This window comes from Talpa occidentalis, unplaced genomic scaffold, assembly GCF_014898055.3.
Source record: "Talpa occidentalis isolate TD23 unplaced genomic scaffold, MPIMG_talOcc4v2.1 talOcc4.7, whole genome shotgun sequence".
NCBI lineage: Eukaryota > Metazoa > Chordata > Mammalia > Eulipotyphla > Talpidae > Talpa > Talpa occidentalis.
The window spans coordinates 128235742-128252722 of record NW_023605083.1 but is presented as its reverse complement, the minus strand read 5'-3'; the positions used below and the strand labels follow the sequence as shown (position 1 = coordinate 128252722).

General features: G+C 37.0%; 1 protein-coding gene across 1 annotated transcript in view; it reads left to right on the top strand.

The window, feature by feature from the left end:
• The first annotated feature begins 759 nt into the window (after positions 1–759).
• The window catches only part of ABCA5 (ATP binding cassette subfamily A member 5), a 59603-nt gene continuing 43381 nt past the window's right edge, over positions 760–16981 (top strand). The window contains exons 1-6 of the mRNA XM_037495212.2: positions 760–812; positions 10761–10877; positions 11925–12129; positions 13614–13775; positions 14609–14697; positions 16050–16279. Of these exons, the coding sequence (XP_037351109.1) occupies positions 10776–10877; positions 11925–12129; positions 13614–13775; positions 14609–14697; positions 16050–16279 (788 nt within the window). The 5' untranslated portion in view covers positions 760–812; positions 10761–10775. The remainder of the gene's footprint in view (positions 813–10760; positions 10878–11924; positions 12130–13613; positions 13776–14608; positions 14698–16049; positions 16280–16981) is intronic.

Here is a 16981-nt window from a genome sequence, read left to right as displayed (position 1 = left end):
AATAGTGCTGCTATAAACATAGGGGTGCAGGTGCCCTTTTGAGTAGATACCTTTGGGTAAATCCCTAGGAGTGGAATTGCTGGATCATATGGAAGCTCCAACTTTAGCAGGTTGAGGAATCTCCACACAGCTCTCCATAGTGGCTGGGCCAGTTTGCACTCCCACCAGCAGTGCAGGAGAGTTCCTTTTTCTCCACATCCTCGCCAACATTTGTTGTTGCTAGTTTTTTTAATATGTGCCATTCTCACTGGTGTAAGATGGTATCTCATTGTAGTTTTGGTTTGCATTTCCCTGATTACAAGTGATACTGAACATTTTTCATATGCCTGTTGGCCATTTGCATTTCCTAAGCCTGTTGTTTGGCTGGGCCTGGGAGACCAAGGCGGATCCCCAAGGAGGAGGCTGAGACCAGCGCCCAGGGATGGGGTTCCCAGCGCTCCACGATTTGGCAGGCGCGCGCCCCCGCTGGCCCCGCCCCGCCCCGCCGCGCCCCGCCCCCAGGCTCTCTCCCCGCGCGTGCGCGCTGCCTACCGCGCCTGCGCTGGCACGCGCGGGGCCGAGCAGCGGGAGCGCGTGCGTCCGCGGCCCGAGCCGAGCGCCCCGCCCTCAGGTGCCTTCAGCGGGAGGCCGAGCGCGACTTCCGGCGCCGCGCGCTCCCGTCGCGGGCGCGCTGCCAAGCCTGCGGCGCCGGGGCCACGGGCCGAGCGCGGGGGCGCGCGCGCGGGGCCGCGCCCTCTCACGGAGCTCCAGCGCGGCCGCCCCGCGCCCTCCAGCCCGGCGCTCGGCTGCTGACGCCGCGGCCGCGGCCTGAGGTGAGGGGCGCCGGGGGCGGCGGCTCGGGACGCGCCGGGATGTCGCCGCCGGGGGCTGAGGGGCGCACGGGGCGGTCGAGCAGGCAGCTGAGGGGCTGGCGGGAGAGCAGAGGCGGGGCGCGGTGGGAGGACACGGGGGTCTGAGATGTGGGGTGCAGTGGGCTTCCCAAGGGGGCCGAGCGAGAGCTAAGGGGGACCCCGGGGCGCGCCCCCGCGGGGAGCAGGGCGCTTGGCCGCCAGCCCTGTTGGGGTTCCGGGCGCTGAGGGGGCGCCGCGATCCGGGAACTCTGGAGGCTCGGGGTCGGGCCCCCCTCGGGGCAGGGCCCCCCTCGGGGCGTCGTTGGGGGGCGCAGCGGGAAGCCCCTTCCCCAGCCCCGGGCTCCTTCCGCGCCTTGCTGGGGGGCTTCGCGCTGCTGGTTACGTGCGTGTTAAAAGGAGTTGGGGTGCGACGAAAATGCGCAGCTCGCCTGACCCGGTTTGGGGGGCACGTACCCCACTTCCCCACTCCAAAGAGAAGCCCCGCGAGTGAACGTCCCTCGGCGCCCGGGGGAGCCCCGTGGGCTGGGGCGCCGCTCGCCGTCGGGGCGACCGTGGAGTGGGGGGCTCCTCCCGACCCCCTCCCCAGATTGGGGGGACGTTTGCAAGGAAGCGAGTCTGAAGGGAAGAAGATAAATCACGTTTCGTGCCCGTCCAGGACGTTTCGAAGGGGCAGAAAGAGAGAAAAGAAGGATGTGCGGGTTGCTCCTGGCTCGGGGTTCTCGCCTTTCATCCTGGGGGGCAGAGGTGGAAAATGGGGCGCAGGAGGGTAAGTCACCTAGTGAGGCCCCAGCTTGCAAGATGGTCGAGCTGAGATCCCAGACCGAGGGTGGCCACGCTGCTCTGCTGCTCTGCCTGTCTGCCCAGGCAGCGACATTATTTATTTTTGTGCATAAATAAATAAATCTTAAAAAAAAAAAAGACCATACAAGAGAAATTATTAGGGTAGCTAGGGCTGGTGAGGTATTTGGGTTAAAATCGAACTAACGAGGTACCTGCAATATGTGTCTTTTCCTACAAATGGGATTTAGTGCAGGGAGGTGGGGGCCACCTTTGAAATTTATTAAAATGGATTAAATCATTCCAAGTTCCTTGAATGTCTTTTATAACCCAGAAACTGTTGTGCTCCAGGGTTACTAAGATAAATACAATTTATAATTTCTGCTGTTGATCTTAACTGAGAGGATGTCACGAACACGAATTTGTAATATTTTACTAAATTGTCATCTTTACTAGTGTGTTCACTGATTGGGTTAATAATTGTTTAAAGCACAGGCTTTTAGGGACCTATTATATGTAAGAAAAGGCATTGGATAATTTGTCAGGTGGGTCCCATTGCATTATTTTCCCATTCCGCGAGAAATAATGGTCATAAAATTTAGGGTAAATAATAGCGACAATTAGTATTTTATTGCACTTCTGCCTGTGAATTTTAAAAGGCCCGAGAAGAAAGAACATTTATAATTTATCCCCTGCTGAGTTAAAAGACTTGATTTTTATAGTGCTTTTGTTTTATTAATTGAGAAGCCATGATGTGGGGAATTCTGCAAATACTGTTCACCTGCAAATACCGTTCCTAATCTTCTCTTTCATATACTGTTCATAGCCTCTTCTTTCAAAAGAATAAATCTTAGAAGTATAGTTAATAGCAGATTCCATTTAGACTTCTGTGGTTCAAAATTTTAATGAAAACAATCTTTAAGCCGCAACAGCACTTTGTAGAAATATGTTCATGGCACCTTACACACAGGGCTAGGTCTGTGGCTATATAAAGGATGTTGGGAGATTGGGGAATTTTTCTTCTGATTGCTTCAGTTTCCTCAATGAAGTAGTAATAATGCAGTGAAAGCTTTGGAGATTTGGGAATTGGAGAATGAATGGACTAGCGAAATAATATGATTGTTAGGCAATTAATTACTCTTAGGTATGAAAAGTGTAGTGGAGGAAATATAGGGTGCTATATGTGGGTGCACAAAATGAAGGTACCGAATCTAATTTTACATACAAGGTATTTTAAAGATCGTTTTCAATGCCTGTCCTTACAGTGTTATCTAGCGCTTATACTAGCTTATACCCTTTGCCCAGGTTCTCTTTGCCCATCCTCTGCTGTATCTCAGATTTTCTTATGTAAGTCAACCCTTTTGGGAGTCTGGCTTTTCTGTTCTCTTTTTCTCTCTGCCTGGAACCTCCATTCTCTTCTTTCCCTCACTTAGACCATCAGTCTCATTTTGCATTAAATTTTGTCTATCTTCAAAGTTAGTGAGCGTTCAACTTGTTTTCTTTTTTAAAAAAATTTTATTTGGTGCATAAATCCCTAGTAAATGCTAAACGAAGATGCTGCTTTTCTTTCTTATTCCTTTATTCCGTAACAGAGATCAGTACACTTTTTCTGTAGAGTCAGATAGTAAATATTTTAGATTTTGCAGACCATATGGTTTCTGTCTCAATATTTCACCCCTCAGTTTTAGCACAAAAGCAGTCATAAACAACACAGAAGTGAATGAATATGGCTGGGTTCCAGTAACACTTTATAGACATGAAATTTGAATTTCATATAATTTTTGCATGTCACAAAATATTATTTTCCCCACACCTTTTAAAAATGTAAAAAAACACTAAACTCATGGACTGTACAAAACAGTGAATGCATTTACCTAATCATCTCTATTGTGTTATTTGTAGATCTTTGATCTCTGAGGACTTCAGCAGGCCTTGATAAGGAATTTGCAATAAGATGATATTGGCTATAATATTACCATGGGTGGTAGAGAAGCAAAGATAAATAAGCCTCTCTTTTTGGTCAAGGGTCTCAGGGTCAAGTTCAAGATTTAAGACATGTAAACAAAGGACACAGTTTAATAACTTGCAGTCATATTTATTAATTGGATATAGATGTGGAAGAGAGGAATGATAATAAGTTTTACTTGTATTGGCCAGAAGTAGGTCTGACAGTCACCTGGCAGATGGGGAATGCATTTTCAGCTAAGCATCCTGAGAAAGTGACTGACTGTCTCTCTTACTAGGATGACTGTCAACATGAGGATGACTTAATTGCCTTATTTTATTGGATACAATCTTTATTAAGTTCTCTCAGAAATAAAACCCGTATATTCTAATTTTTTCTTTAACAATTATTTCTAAAGGTCATGTTCAATTTTGGTTGTTTTGAGAAATGTAGAACGTTTCATAGCATGTGTAATGTTGCAATCAATAATTCTTTAATGAATGAATTTTTGATGTTGAATTTTGAATTATGTGACTTCTTTTTAAAGTCGATTAGTACATTAGAAATGAAAGATGGACTTCAGTACTTTGATGTTTTCTTGCAATTTCTTAGATTTAGTGTGAATAATTTTATCTAGGAGAATACCTAGCAGAGAGTTACATATTTGGTTAAATCTTTCGTGTATAAGTATCTAACTTTCTAATTTTTATTTAAGGCCCTACCATAAACAGTGTATTCCCCAGATATACTGTGGAGCAAATGCAAAGTAACAAAATTTAAAAAAAGAAGAAAAATCTCTACCCTTCTTGGCGTCATTAAAGAGTTTTTAAAACTACTGCATTGGCAAAACTTTGAGTTGGAATTATAGCAATTATTATACATTTTTTAGAAAATATGATTTGTTAAAAATAATTCATTAGAAGTTTCAGTGTATTTCCATTATTGTGTTTTTAAGGATCATCTTCTAATATAGTTGCAAAAGAGATTTTATCTTTATCTACTCAAAAAGTTGCTTTTTAATGATGTATAGTCCGCTCTGCTATTTCCAACTCATCCATAGGCTTCTATAAACTCTACAACTAATAGGTGAAATACAGGATATTTTCTGTACGATTCTGTTCCTACTTAACAGCCAGTGTTAAAAAGTGAGGTAGGCCGGGCATCTTTCACTAACTTTTACTTTCATTCTTTCAAACACCAACATAAAACTACAACATTTGGGATAACTAAAGGGAATAATAGCACAGAAAGAGGAAATTGAGAGTTCTGTGCTGAAATACGAGTTTCCTTCTGGTTCAGGAAAAGGACCTGGGACAGGAACCTCTTTATAGCTGTCCCCTTGCTGGCCATACATCATTCCTAGCTTTGCGGTCCTGTTCTCAGGTGAACACTTCTGTCAGAGGCACAACTTTCGGGCCACTTCTGTGGGTGGATCGCTCCCTTTCTTTCAGGAAACCTCATTCCCTTACTAGCAAGAGTGGGTCTCATTTCAGACACCATTCTTTGGCTGAGTTCTTCAAGTTGGAAGACTCTGTCTTCCCAGATCCTTCTGCCGTCCCATCTTCCCATTGCAAACCCTGCAGAACAGTGGGGCATGGAAGTGTGAGTTGTAGACTGCCCTTTTTAATTCTTTCTTTTTTCTCTGGCAACCTCCTGCCCCCCCAAAAAAACCCTCCCCCCAAAATGACAAACATTAATTTTCAGAGATAAGGTGGTCTCAGCACTTGAAGAAGAATATTTTCCTGTACACACTATAATTTGCAAAATTTGCAAGGAATCTTTTACAGAGGAGTTAGTACCTGACATTATTATGTGGAACAGTCCTCGCTTGATTTATTCCCCATAGCCCTTTTCAAATTGAACCTGATTAGATACTGAGTTGTGAAGGCTGAGGAGGGCAAATTAGGTTTATTGTTAGTTTACAAGACCTGACTATAGCTTAGAAGTCACTTATTAGATGAACATTAAATTAAAGATTTACAAAGAATCAAGGTTAAGAATTTTTTCAATAGAAATAATGCCATATAACATTATATTAGATTCAGATGTACCGTTACGTATTTCTATATATTGTGAAATAATCACTCCAGTTAAGTATAGATACCTTTCATCACCATATTTGTTAAAAAATTTTTTCTTCTTGTGAGGACTGTTTCATTTTTATTTTTTTATTTTTTTTAAGATTTAGTTATTTATGCATACAAGAACTGGGGTACAGGCCAGAAATGGCGGGGGGTGAGAGGATTCACCAGAGACAGAGTAGGGAGCAGAACAGGCAGATTGACAGAAATACACTGCTGAGGGGAGCAGCAGGCAAGTCAGGAGAGGTCTGTTGCGCCATGTGGGTCACCTCCCTGGCTGGGGATCGAACTTGCGCTGCAGTGGCTGTGGATAGCTTCATAGTGTGTGTCTTAACCCCTTGCACCACCAGGAAGACCCGAATGTTTCATTTTTAAAAATCAAAGTGCCAAACCAAGTGTTTCACATGAAGAAAATAAGCAGTCACTTGTGTTTTCTTCTTAATATTTCATTTTAATAACATGAATAGATGGAAACTCAAGGTCATAAAATGTATCATTTTCACATGATTAGACTAAAACTTATGAATATAAGAAAAACATCAGCTTGTTTAGGTCAGTCATTATACTATAATTATACATATATGTAATATGAAATTACATACACTCATAGCAGATTTTATATTTTCCTTTTATATTTCTTTTGTTCATTTGCCATTCACTCTTGGGATTTCAGACTGAAGTCTAGATCATTCTAACTCATCAGCTTGCCCTCAGATGCCATTTACACTATCTATTAAGATTTTTCTGTCCATCCAATTCATTTCCAAGTTCTCTAGCAGAGAACTTTTTCTTAGTTGCTTTGTTACTGTTTCATTAATATCATATTCTTTGCTATCCCTTTTAAGATATTTGTTCCACTACGTGTATACACAGTAGTGATGACCTTACCCTGTGCCAGGCATCTTCCCACTTTGTTTTATTAATTCAAACAGCCCAGAAAACTGGGTACTATTTATTTCTCCATTTTACAGATGAGAAAATTTAGACTCAGCAGATTAGTAATTTTCCCAGGGTCTTAAAGCTTATCAGTGGCAGAGGCAGGATTCATGCTTAGTGGGTTTGGTTCCAGAGGTCACACTCTTAAAGGCTTGCTTCAGGCATTATTAATTCTTGTGTTTGTTGATCTTCTTGCCTTCTTTTCATGGTATTGTTTTTCTGTAAATGTTTACTGATTCGGGTTTCTATGTTATCTTTATGAGATTCTTTTCAGCGTATTTGCTGCTGGCTGGGCTTACTGTAGCCTGTTTTGTCTGAGTGTGTGTGCTGGGGGAGGAGAGTGTGGTGCGAGACTGCTGGAAGTCAGCCATCTCTTCCGGTTGGCACTGCCTCTCAATTTAAACGTCCACATTCATTATTCCAGACTGAAGGAGATGAAGTGCTCAAGCTGGAATTTTACTTGGTAGGTAAAGCTCTTCTTAAAAAGGTATTTTAATTCCAAATAGAAATTAAACTTTGAAGTATCAAAGTTTAGTAAATTTCAAATAAATTCTTAGCTCAGCTTATGTGCGTGTTGATTTTGAATCTTTTTGAAGGAAAGCGATGACACATCAAGATGAATCAACTTAACGCTAGTCAGTAGGTAGAAAGTACTCCCTGAAGACCTGCACACAAAGTAGGGCAGGACTTTCTGACTAAGGAAAAAACGATGAGGAAAAAAGCTACCTCGAGAATAGAGCTCGGGCTAGCGGAACACTACATGAAAGCACCTTTTGCTTTGGAGGAAAGGATATAAAACTGAAGGCAAAGAGCCTGGCAAGATGGCAAAAGAATGAAGAAGCCAGGCTTACCTCCTTCCCATATTTACAACGAAATTACATATAAATAAAGGCGAAGGCCTCCAGAAGACAACTGGATGACCACCTTATGCTTAAAGAGGAGAGGGTATGAAAAATTGAAGTATAATTGTGTCTGGAATGTTAGTGGGGCAGCAAAACCCAAAAAAGGGAGGGACAGTTAATACAAAGCTTGTCTGTCCACTGAGGGGCTCACATCAGGGACTTTTCAGGGACTGTTGGAGAGGGAGCACACACAGTTGGTGTGCAGAACAAAAGGTTCTACTTCTGGAAAACTATACTGCCACGTAACAACCGGTCATCTGGATTGGCTTACCTGTGCCTCTAGACAACAGAGGCTTTTCTCTGTATCTTGCTGCTGTGTTGTGCACATCTCATCACATAAAAGAGCAATAGTACGTTACTTCTGATGAATATAGATAGGAAAATTTGCAACAAAATACTAGCAAATCAAATTCAGCAGTACATTACAAAGTCCATAAATCTCATAACTGAGTTGGGGTTATTATAGGGATGCAAGGATGGTTTAACATTTACATATTTCTTAATATAATACATGAACGAAAGGGAGGGTGGAAACCACATGATAGTAGCAATAGCTGCAAAAAAAGCTTTTGATAAGAGATAGCACCCATTTATCACTAAAAACTCTTAAGAAATGATGATAGAAGGGTATACTTTGGCATAATAAAGGACATACATCACAGACTTATAGCCAGTATTATATATTATACCTCGTGGTAAAAAACTGATTATATGTATGCATATATATGTCTATGTAAAAACTCTGGGATGGATAGAAAATTCATGGACTTTATACAAGGTTATTAAAGACAAGTTGGAGCTTAGGGAGCAGTTCTTACAGAAGGAAAAATATTGTGGGTTCATTGGCTTCTCTATAAGGGCTTGGTTTTTGTTGTTTTTTTTTTTTTTTTTAAATTGAACTGAACATGCAGCTTTCAATTTGAATGAATAATTCAGTGGTCCCCACTAAATCAATGTGTTTTGGAGGTAACTTGAGAATGTTCTTGCTGTGTTGGTTATTGTGTCTGTTTGTTTTGTACTAAATCATCCTTGAACAAGTGTTTTTTTTAATTGGCCTAGAGATGATTATCAGTTCTTTATAGAATCTCATGTAACATTGATGAGGCTGCTGGAAGATTTCTTTTTTTGTGTATGATCCATTTTTTGACTAGTTTTGCTATTTCAATGTACTTATTTAATATTTTTATAGTCTATCTAATTATATGATTACTTTTTTATTATATGAGTAACATGTTGATTAGAGAATTGAGAAAATAGAGAAAAAACACAAAGAAGCTAAATATTGTTTATAATCCTCTTAAATTAAAAAAAAATCTCTTCTGGACATAAAAAGGATGTTTATTTGACCTAAGCTGTCTTTAATTTTTAGCAATTTGATTATGATGTGAAGTTCCTTTGATTTATCCTGTTTGGAATTCACCAGATTTCTTGAAGTAAAAAACCTATAAGTTTTTATCTCTTGCCAAATATGGAAAGTTTTTAGCTATTAACTCTTAAAAAATTTTTTTTTGATAGTTACACTTCCTCTCCTTTTGGGATTCTGATAACATAAATGTTAGACCTTTTGTTTTTATCCCCCCCACAAAAAAAGATTTTTTTGCTTTCTTGTTCAGATTGCATAGCTTCTATTACTAGATATTTAAGTTCTCTTGACTCTTTTTCTATTGCATTCATTCTGCTGTTGAACCCACTATATGGGCTTTGCTACATTGTTTTTCTGTTGTAAATTCTATTTGGTGATACTTCGTCTTGTTTCCTGGCAGAGATTTTCTATTTTTCACTATTTTCAAGCGGGTTTGCCAATTTTTGCTGGAACACTTTTTAAAGTAGCTGATTTAAAATTTTTGTCAGATAATTCCAAAGTCTGTGTCATCTAAGCATTAGAATCTGTTGCTTTTCTTTACTTAATAGAGTTGGTATTTCTCACATGCTTCATTTACTGAAGTTGGGTTATATGAGATTCTGACACCCATGGAGAGTGGTGTTATTTTCTTTTATTGTACTCTTCTGTCAACCTGATTAGGTTCAAGTCAGTTTCCACTCACATTCATTGAGCTGTGGTTCTTATTCCAGTTTAGTTTCCAAGTCTTTGCATTACAATTTGAGCCTGTTCTGTGTGTGCCACCCAGTGACCAGTGTGGGTCTGTGCAGTGGTCAGTTAGTTCAGTTCCTCAAGTTTCTGATACACAGAGTAGAATTAGATCTATGTATGCCCAGCTTGGGAGAAAATCCAGGAGTTAATAAACAACTTCAGGGCCTCTCTGGTGGCACAGGCACTTGAGCGCAGCTCTGTGAAGCTGTCTGCAGCACGGGCTCGATCGCAGCCAGCCCACTAGAATCCCACGTGGTGCGGCAAACCTCTCCTGTCTCACCTGCTGCTCCCCTCAGCAGTGTATTTCGTCAGTCTGCCTGTTCTGTTCCCCGCTCTGTCTCTGGTGAATCCCCTCACCCTCCCAAGCACCTGGCCTGGACCCCGGCACTTATATAAATAAAAATAAATCTTAAAAAAAAATTTAAAAAAATATACAACTTCATTGGCTTGTTCCTGAACTTCCTCTTTTTATTTGTTCTCTTTGCTACTTTCTGATTCCCTGTAGCGTCTCTTTTCCATCTAGCAACCAGAAATTACGGTTTATTTATCCCATTGGATCACCTACTTCTGCAACCAAATACACAACATTCAGGGCCCAAGTACAAGAGGTGGAGATAAAAGCAATGGGATTTGGTACCATCCTTAGGAATCATGGTTCCACTTAATGGAGAAACTTTCCACTTAATGGAAAACTTTCACCTGCCTCAAGAGTTTTGGCTCCATTAAGCTTTCATTGCTGCACCTGGTATTGTTTGGGGACAGCAGCACAGGAAAATACAGAAAAGGAAAACAGCTTGGGTACTTCCACATTCTCCCTGAATAGAAGCCTTTCTTTTCCTTCTCAAACCAGAACTAGAGTGCATTTGGACCTCTCTTTGTACCCGGGTCTCTCCTTCCGGTCCATTTAGTTTGGGAGGTACAGAAAGGAAAAGTGGCCGTAAGTTCAGGTTGGGTGGTATTCTGAACTATGGTCCCCCTTGTTTCTCATGCTACTTTTTACTCCTCAGATTCTTCAAATTGCTATTTCCTGCAGTTTGTTCAGTAGGAGACAGCTTAGAGTATGCTTAACAACATTGAACTGTAGACTGAAACATTTGTTTGTGCTGGTAGTAGTGGTATGTACCTTACCTTACTCTGTGGTTCCCCCCATTTTTTTTAATCTTCCCCTTTTAATAGACTGATCCAGAAGAAATGGCTACAGCAATTAGAGAGGTGGGAGTTTGGAGACAGACCAGAACTCTCCTATTGAAGAATTATCTAATTAAATGCAGGACTAAAAAAAGTAGTGTTCAGGTAAGTTAAATGTCTCTTCCTTGTGTCTTGTTAAGTTTTTGATATGTTCCATATTTAAGAGGTGACTTATTTTGCTGGTACACATTTATTATAATTTTATATCTTTAGATCTCTTTAATTTTCTTGTTGAATAAAATTTTGACATGTTAGCCATGGAAGAGCATGCAAATAACCTAATGTTTTTCTAAATGTTACAAATTTTAATGATTTCTAAATTTAGTTAATTAAAAAAAATTAATTTCTGATGACATTGCTTAAATTTAAACTTTTAGGCATGCATTTTCCAAGTTTCCACATTCTCCAGACAGCTTCGTTGAACAGTATTCCACAGTTCTTTCCCCACGACCTCCCATTATTTTGGAGTCAGGATTGAATAGCCCACGATTACTAAAATACACCACATATTTGTACTTATAAGCATGTTACTTTTAAAGGTAGAAGAAAGAATGAACAATGACTAATCAGTTCATAATAATTTCAAAGGATGAAAATAAATTATTCAACTTCCCTTGAAACCAACAGCAATTATAAAGCAAGATGAAATAATTTATTCTTCCTAAAGCAGACTAACTCAGTTGAGATTTAATAGTAGAAACATAAGTATAATTAAAGGATGTGCTTTAATTCAGAATTGAATAAAGAAATTTTATGATGATTGCTGTTAGGGATATTTGTAATTTACTTTAATTGAAATGTTTACGAAAATAGGTAATTAATTTATATTTTATCAGAAATAAATATAAATCAATAAAATATTAATATATAAATAAAATAACTCATGAGCAAATTTATTATTATATTTTATAGTAGTAACCTAGGATGTTTGAATATTAGCTTTTATGTCATTTACATTTATTATGTAACTTGAGTTTTTCAATATTTCAGTAAAACTGAATGTAAAGGAAAAATGATGAAGTATACCTCTTTAGGTAATTAGATGCAAATTCTTCATGTTTTTCTTAATACTACATTATTTACATAGAAATCCTGATAATTTTTGCTGCCCTTATTTACTTCATCACAATTTGTCTGTTTTCTTTATTCCAGGAAATTCTATTTCCATTATTTTTTTTATTTTGGTTAATATTAATTAGCATGATGCATCCGAATAAGAAATATGAAGAAGTGCCTGATATGGAACTTAACCCTATGGACAAATCCCTCATTTCACACCTAATTCTTGGTTACACTCCAGTGATTAATGTTACAAGAAACATCATGCAGATGGTTTCTACGGAGCACCTGTCAGATGGTACTGTGACTTACACAGTTTATATTGGACAGGCTCTTCATTGTTTTTCTGCTTGCTTATTAAGTAAATCACCTTCTTAACATTTAGAGGCATATTCCTTCACAAAAGCATAATTTCATAAAATATTACAATTATTTAATTCTGCTCCCATATGTTTTTCATGAAATCTTTGCTTAGAAGCTTGGTGATAGGAAGCCTATATTATATGTTTTAGTATTTTCTGTTTAATTCATTAAATATATCTGTATAGAATAAATGATTTCAAGGAATTTTTCATTTTGACTCTGACTTATAATAATTAACAAGCTAGAAATATATGATAAAGATTATAAAACAATACTCATCAGCTTGCCCTATCAGATTGCCCTATATATATGTTGTCTACTGCAGAGGTACTTAGTTTTGGAGACTATGATTGTGACTAAGTACGTAACTATTTTTCTCAGATTGTACTTTTCACAAAGAAGTGAACTGAACTGGAAATCAGTGTAAGTGGTGAGACACTATTGAGCCCAAAGGGACTGAAAGATCTGGAGGCAAGAACTGGCAAAAGTGACAGAAATGTTTATACCATGATAACTGATTTAATAAAGTGCTGAATTATAAAAAATGACAGTTTTACATGTCTTTTGTCATATAGGATAGTTGTAATTAGTTCCAGTGTGTATCAGCACATTATTGTATATAATGCATCACTAAATAGATGATGTCTATATAATCAAGAGCCAAATAACTTCTCCCCTGTTTTACTATTTAATATTTTTATCAAACACATATTTTATTGGTTTATAATAATATTTATTGCTTTATTATATTAAGTATAAGTAGCTTAGATAGCCATAAGAATTTAGCAGGCCAGCTCAAAAAACTGATCAGAGATTTTGAGAAATACCAATCTTGTGTTCATTCACCACATATTCTGAGACGTCTGTGGTGAAAATAAGTTGCTTGTAAATAAAACTTTACAAAAATATTTAAAACTTAAAATTATCTAATGTGAAATGAAGGTCAGCTATGATAACAGTATTTTTTACTTATATATATCTTCTAAGTAAGGAACAAATAGGAAATTTTTGTTCAAAGAATAGTTGTGTCATAGTTACATTTTTAGTTTCAGAGAATTGTGGAATTTTTTTCTTAAGAAATACATGAATATAAAATATTTAGCAAGGAGTTTGTTTCTATAGTTAACTTCAACACAACTAAATGAATTGCATAATACTGCAGTAAAGTTTATGCTATACTTAAATATGTTAGTAATGTATTATGCTGACAATTTATGTAATCAAATCACAGCTGTGAAATAGTGTGTAAAACTAAAATTCTTTCACTTTTCTTTATTGAGTATTCATTTACTAGAAGTTAGAGAATAAAACAAAAGAACTTATAAAATACTACATTCATCAAATATAATGCTAAATTTGATATGTTTTAGTAAACTATTTTAACCTGTGAGTTAACTACATTGTTATAATATTTTATAGTTATAATTACTGAAGAATATACAACAGAAAAAGAATTGATAGCATCCAGTCTTTCTAAGCCCAGCAACTTTGTCGGTGTGGTTTTCAAAGACTTCATGTCCTATGAACTCCGTTTTTTTCCTGATATGATTCCAGTAGCTCCTATTTATATGGATTCAAGAGGTAAACAGCCCTCAATAATAACTGAAAGTCAATTTAATTAGTATCTCTGTGCTTTTAATTCATATGCAGAATTTGATAGGGTACAAATATATGCAGATAAGAAAAATGTTAAGTATAGCAAAATGTATGTCTACAGATAATATAAAATTTATGTACTTATTTTAATTTTGTATACAATATTATTTTGATTACAGTAACATAAAGCAAAATGAATGGTATCTTGAATTATGTGACTTTCTCAATCTGTATTTTTTTAATGTAATTATGTCACATATGACGTAATTTTAATGTAATTATGTCACATATGAAATAGTAGATTACATATCTTTAAAAATCTCAAGATCTTCTACCAAATGAGCTCTATTAATTTTATATTTGAAACAATGATAACAACCTTCAATTCTTAAATATTTGAAGAGATATTAGGAGCCACAAACCTTTATTAAGCAATGTTAAAGTCACCATGCTAAGTACTGAATTTGCAACTTGATTCCATAAACCCCTTATAGAAATTTTTTTCCTGTTCTTTTAACCTGAATTGGCAGTATTTTGAAGCTGGCAAATCATTACAGTATGACCTTAAAACAGAAAAGTGACTTATTTTAATTAAACTGTGTTTATTAAAAGAAATGAACTTTCATTTGTATTCATTCACCATTCAAAAACTTCAGATGTGCTAGATGTTGTTTCTTAGTGAAGGGCAGTTATTTATTTTCATTGATTCTATAGAGATTGATTAGTTATTTTACTTTGGTAATTTTCCATATGATATCTTTAAAAGAAAGCACTTTGGTATTGTGCAAAATCTAGTAACTCATAATTTCCCCCCTTAGCTGGCTGTTCAAAATCATGTGAGGCTGCTCAGTACTGGACCTCAGGGTTCACAGTTTTACAAGCATCCATAGATGCTGCCATTATACAGGTAAGTATGAGAAAGTGAGAAAAATAAAGCCAAACCATATTTTAACCATTACACCCTAGCTTTAAAATGTCCTAGCTTTTATAATGGAATTTGGTTTGACTATTGTCCAACATACAAAATACATAACTTATTACAACTCCTTTAAGAACAAAGATAAGGAGGAAGTCATATTTTCTGATTTAATATTTTTTGAAACTTTTCTTAATAATTTCTAGACATATGATTCTGCATTCTCTACACCTGTTTTATTTTATCTATGTTGATCATAGGTAATATGAAAGATAGATTTTTGCAGACTTTTCCTGTAATAAAAATAGCTTAGAAAGTGAATATCTTTATTATCTTAATTATAATTGTAGATTTTTAAATTTGACACGCATTTATCACTTATTTGCCAAGTACTGTTTCTTGAAACTGCGTTTCAATACTATATTACCACTAGGATTGTGTGTAAATGTTATGGTTATATCAAAGACATGGTTAGATCTGACCCTTTGTTTTACCTTTTGGTAGAAATGAACAGGGTATCTCAAAGAGACCTATCTCTGTTAGTTGTTAATTAGTAATGTAGTAAAATGACTACAATAAATCATGTTTTCTTTACAAGGTTGTAAGAACGAAATGAGATGGTATATATATATAGAGAGAATTGTGTGTAAATATCCAATATAAGTGTACTGTAGATGGATAATGTAAAAATTCAGTAACAAAAGTTTAAGATAAAGGCAGTGAACTATAAGACATATTACATTGATGATCTCATTGTACTTATTTGTATTCTAGCCAAAGATCTTAGTAATCCACAACCCAGAGCACACTGGCTGAATAAGCAGAGCAGATCTCATTTAGACATTCAGTTGAGCACTAAAAATTTCATATGGTGTACATAGTATTACAGTTTTATCTTTACATGCTGCATAATAGATTTTAAGATAATAGGGCATGCTACTTAAAATAATATTTTTTAATGAACCATTCTTTCATTGCACTAATTATCATTTCTTAATTCCTCAATTTTATAAATGCATGTTTTTGTTAAGATACATCTAATTGTCTGCTTAAGATGATAATGTTCAACTTTATGTGCTTTGATAAATTATTTAATCAAAATTTATACTTTCCAACTTTAGACTTTAACTTTATGTATGCTTCCAAAATGAATGAAAGCATTCTTCAACTCTGTACCATGAAGTCAGGATCACAATACAGCTTTATTTTAGGTGTCTAGCTTTTTGAGGATTTCTGTTTTGTGCTAGGTTACTATCTAAAGTTTGGGGTACAATTGTCACATTTTATTAGGGACTACTATCAGAACTAAATTAATTGAATGTATTTACATTTTTTAATTATAGTTGAAGACCAATGTTTCTCTTTGGAAGGAGCTGGAGTCAACTAAAGCTGTTATTATGGGAGAAACTGCTGTTGTAGAAATAGATACCTTCCCCCGAGGAGTAATCTTAATATACCTAGTTATAGCATTTTCACCTTTTGGATACTTTCTGGCAATTCATATTGTAGCAGAAAAAGAGAAAAAGTTAAAAGAGTTTTTAAAGATAATGGGACTTCATGACACTGCCTTTTGGTATGTTATTAAAAGTTTATTGCTTAGTATAATTAATAATTATATTAAATGTACAAATCTTAAGAAATGTAATTTTGTTATCCATCTGATTTGATAAGGTGCTGATCCTGTTTTCATAAAATGACTGACTTTTTTTAATATGACACTAGTCAACAGGCTTTTAGCATTTACTTGTTTGACTAAAGGAATTAGGAGTTGGAAAGCTCATCTTTATTTTACATGTTTTACTTTTATTTCCTATTTTGTTTGAATCACTGAGATGTGCTCCATGTACTTCAGTATATATGTTAGTGTTAAGAAAATACAAGATCTTGAAAAAGTAAAAATTAGTTACCTGTTACTGTCTTCTGCATTACCATCACACAAGATATCTCAGTAAAAATTTTGTTAAAATGATCGATGTTTCTGTGGCTTGTGGGCTTTTTCCCCCTGGAAATAGTTATTTTTGTGAATTAAGACAAATCACAAATAATTTTTTTTTTAAGATTTCTTTTTATTTATTTATTTATTTATTTATTTATACAAGCACTGGGTACAGTCAGAAGCGCGGGAGGGTGAGAGAATTCACCAGAGTCAGAGCGGGAGAAGAACAGGCAGAAGGACGGAAGTACACTGCTGAGGGGAGCAGCGGGCGGCAGGAGAGGTCTGCGCGCCATGTGGGACCCTCCTCCCGTGGCCGGGGAGCAGCTGGGGAACGAACCA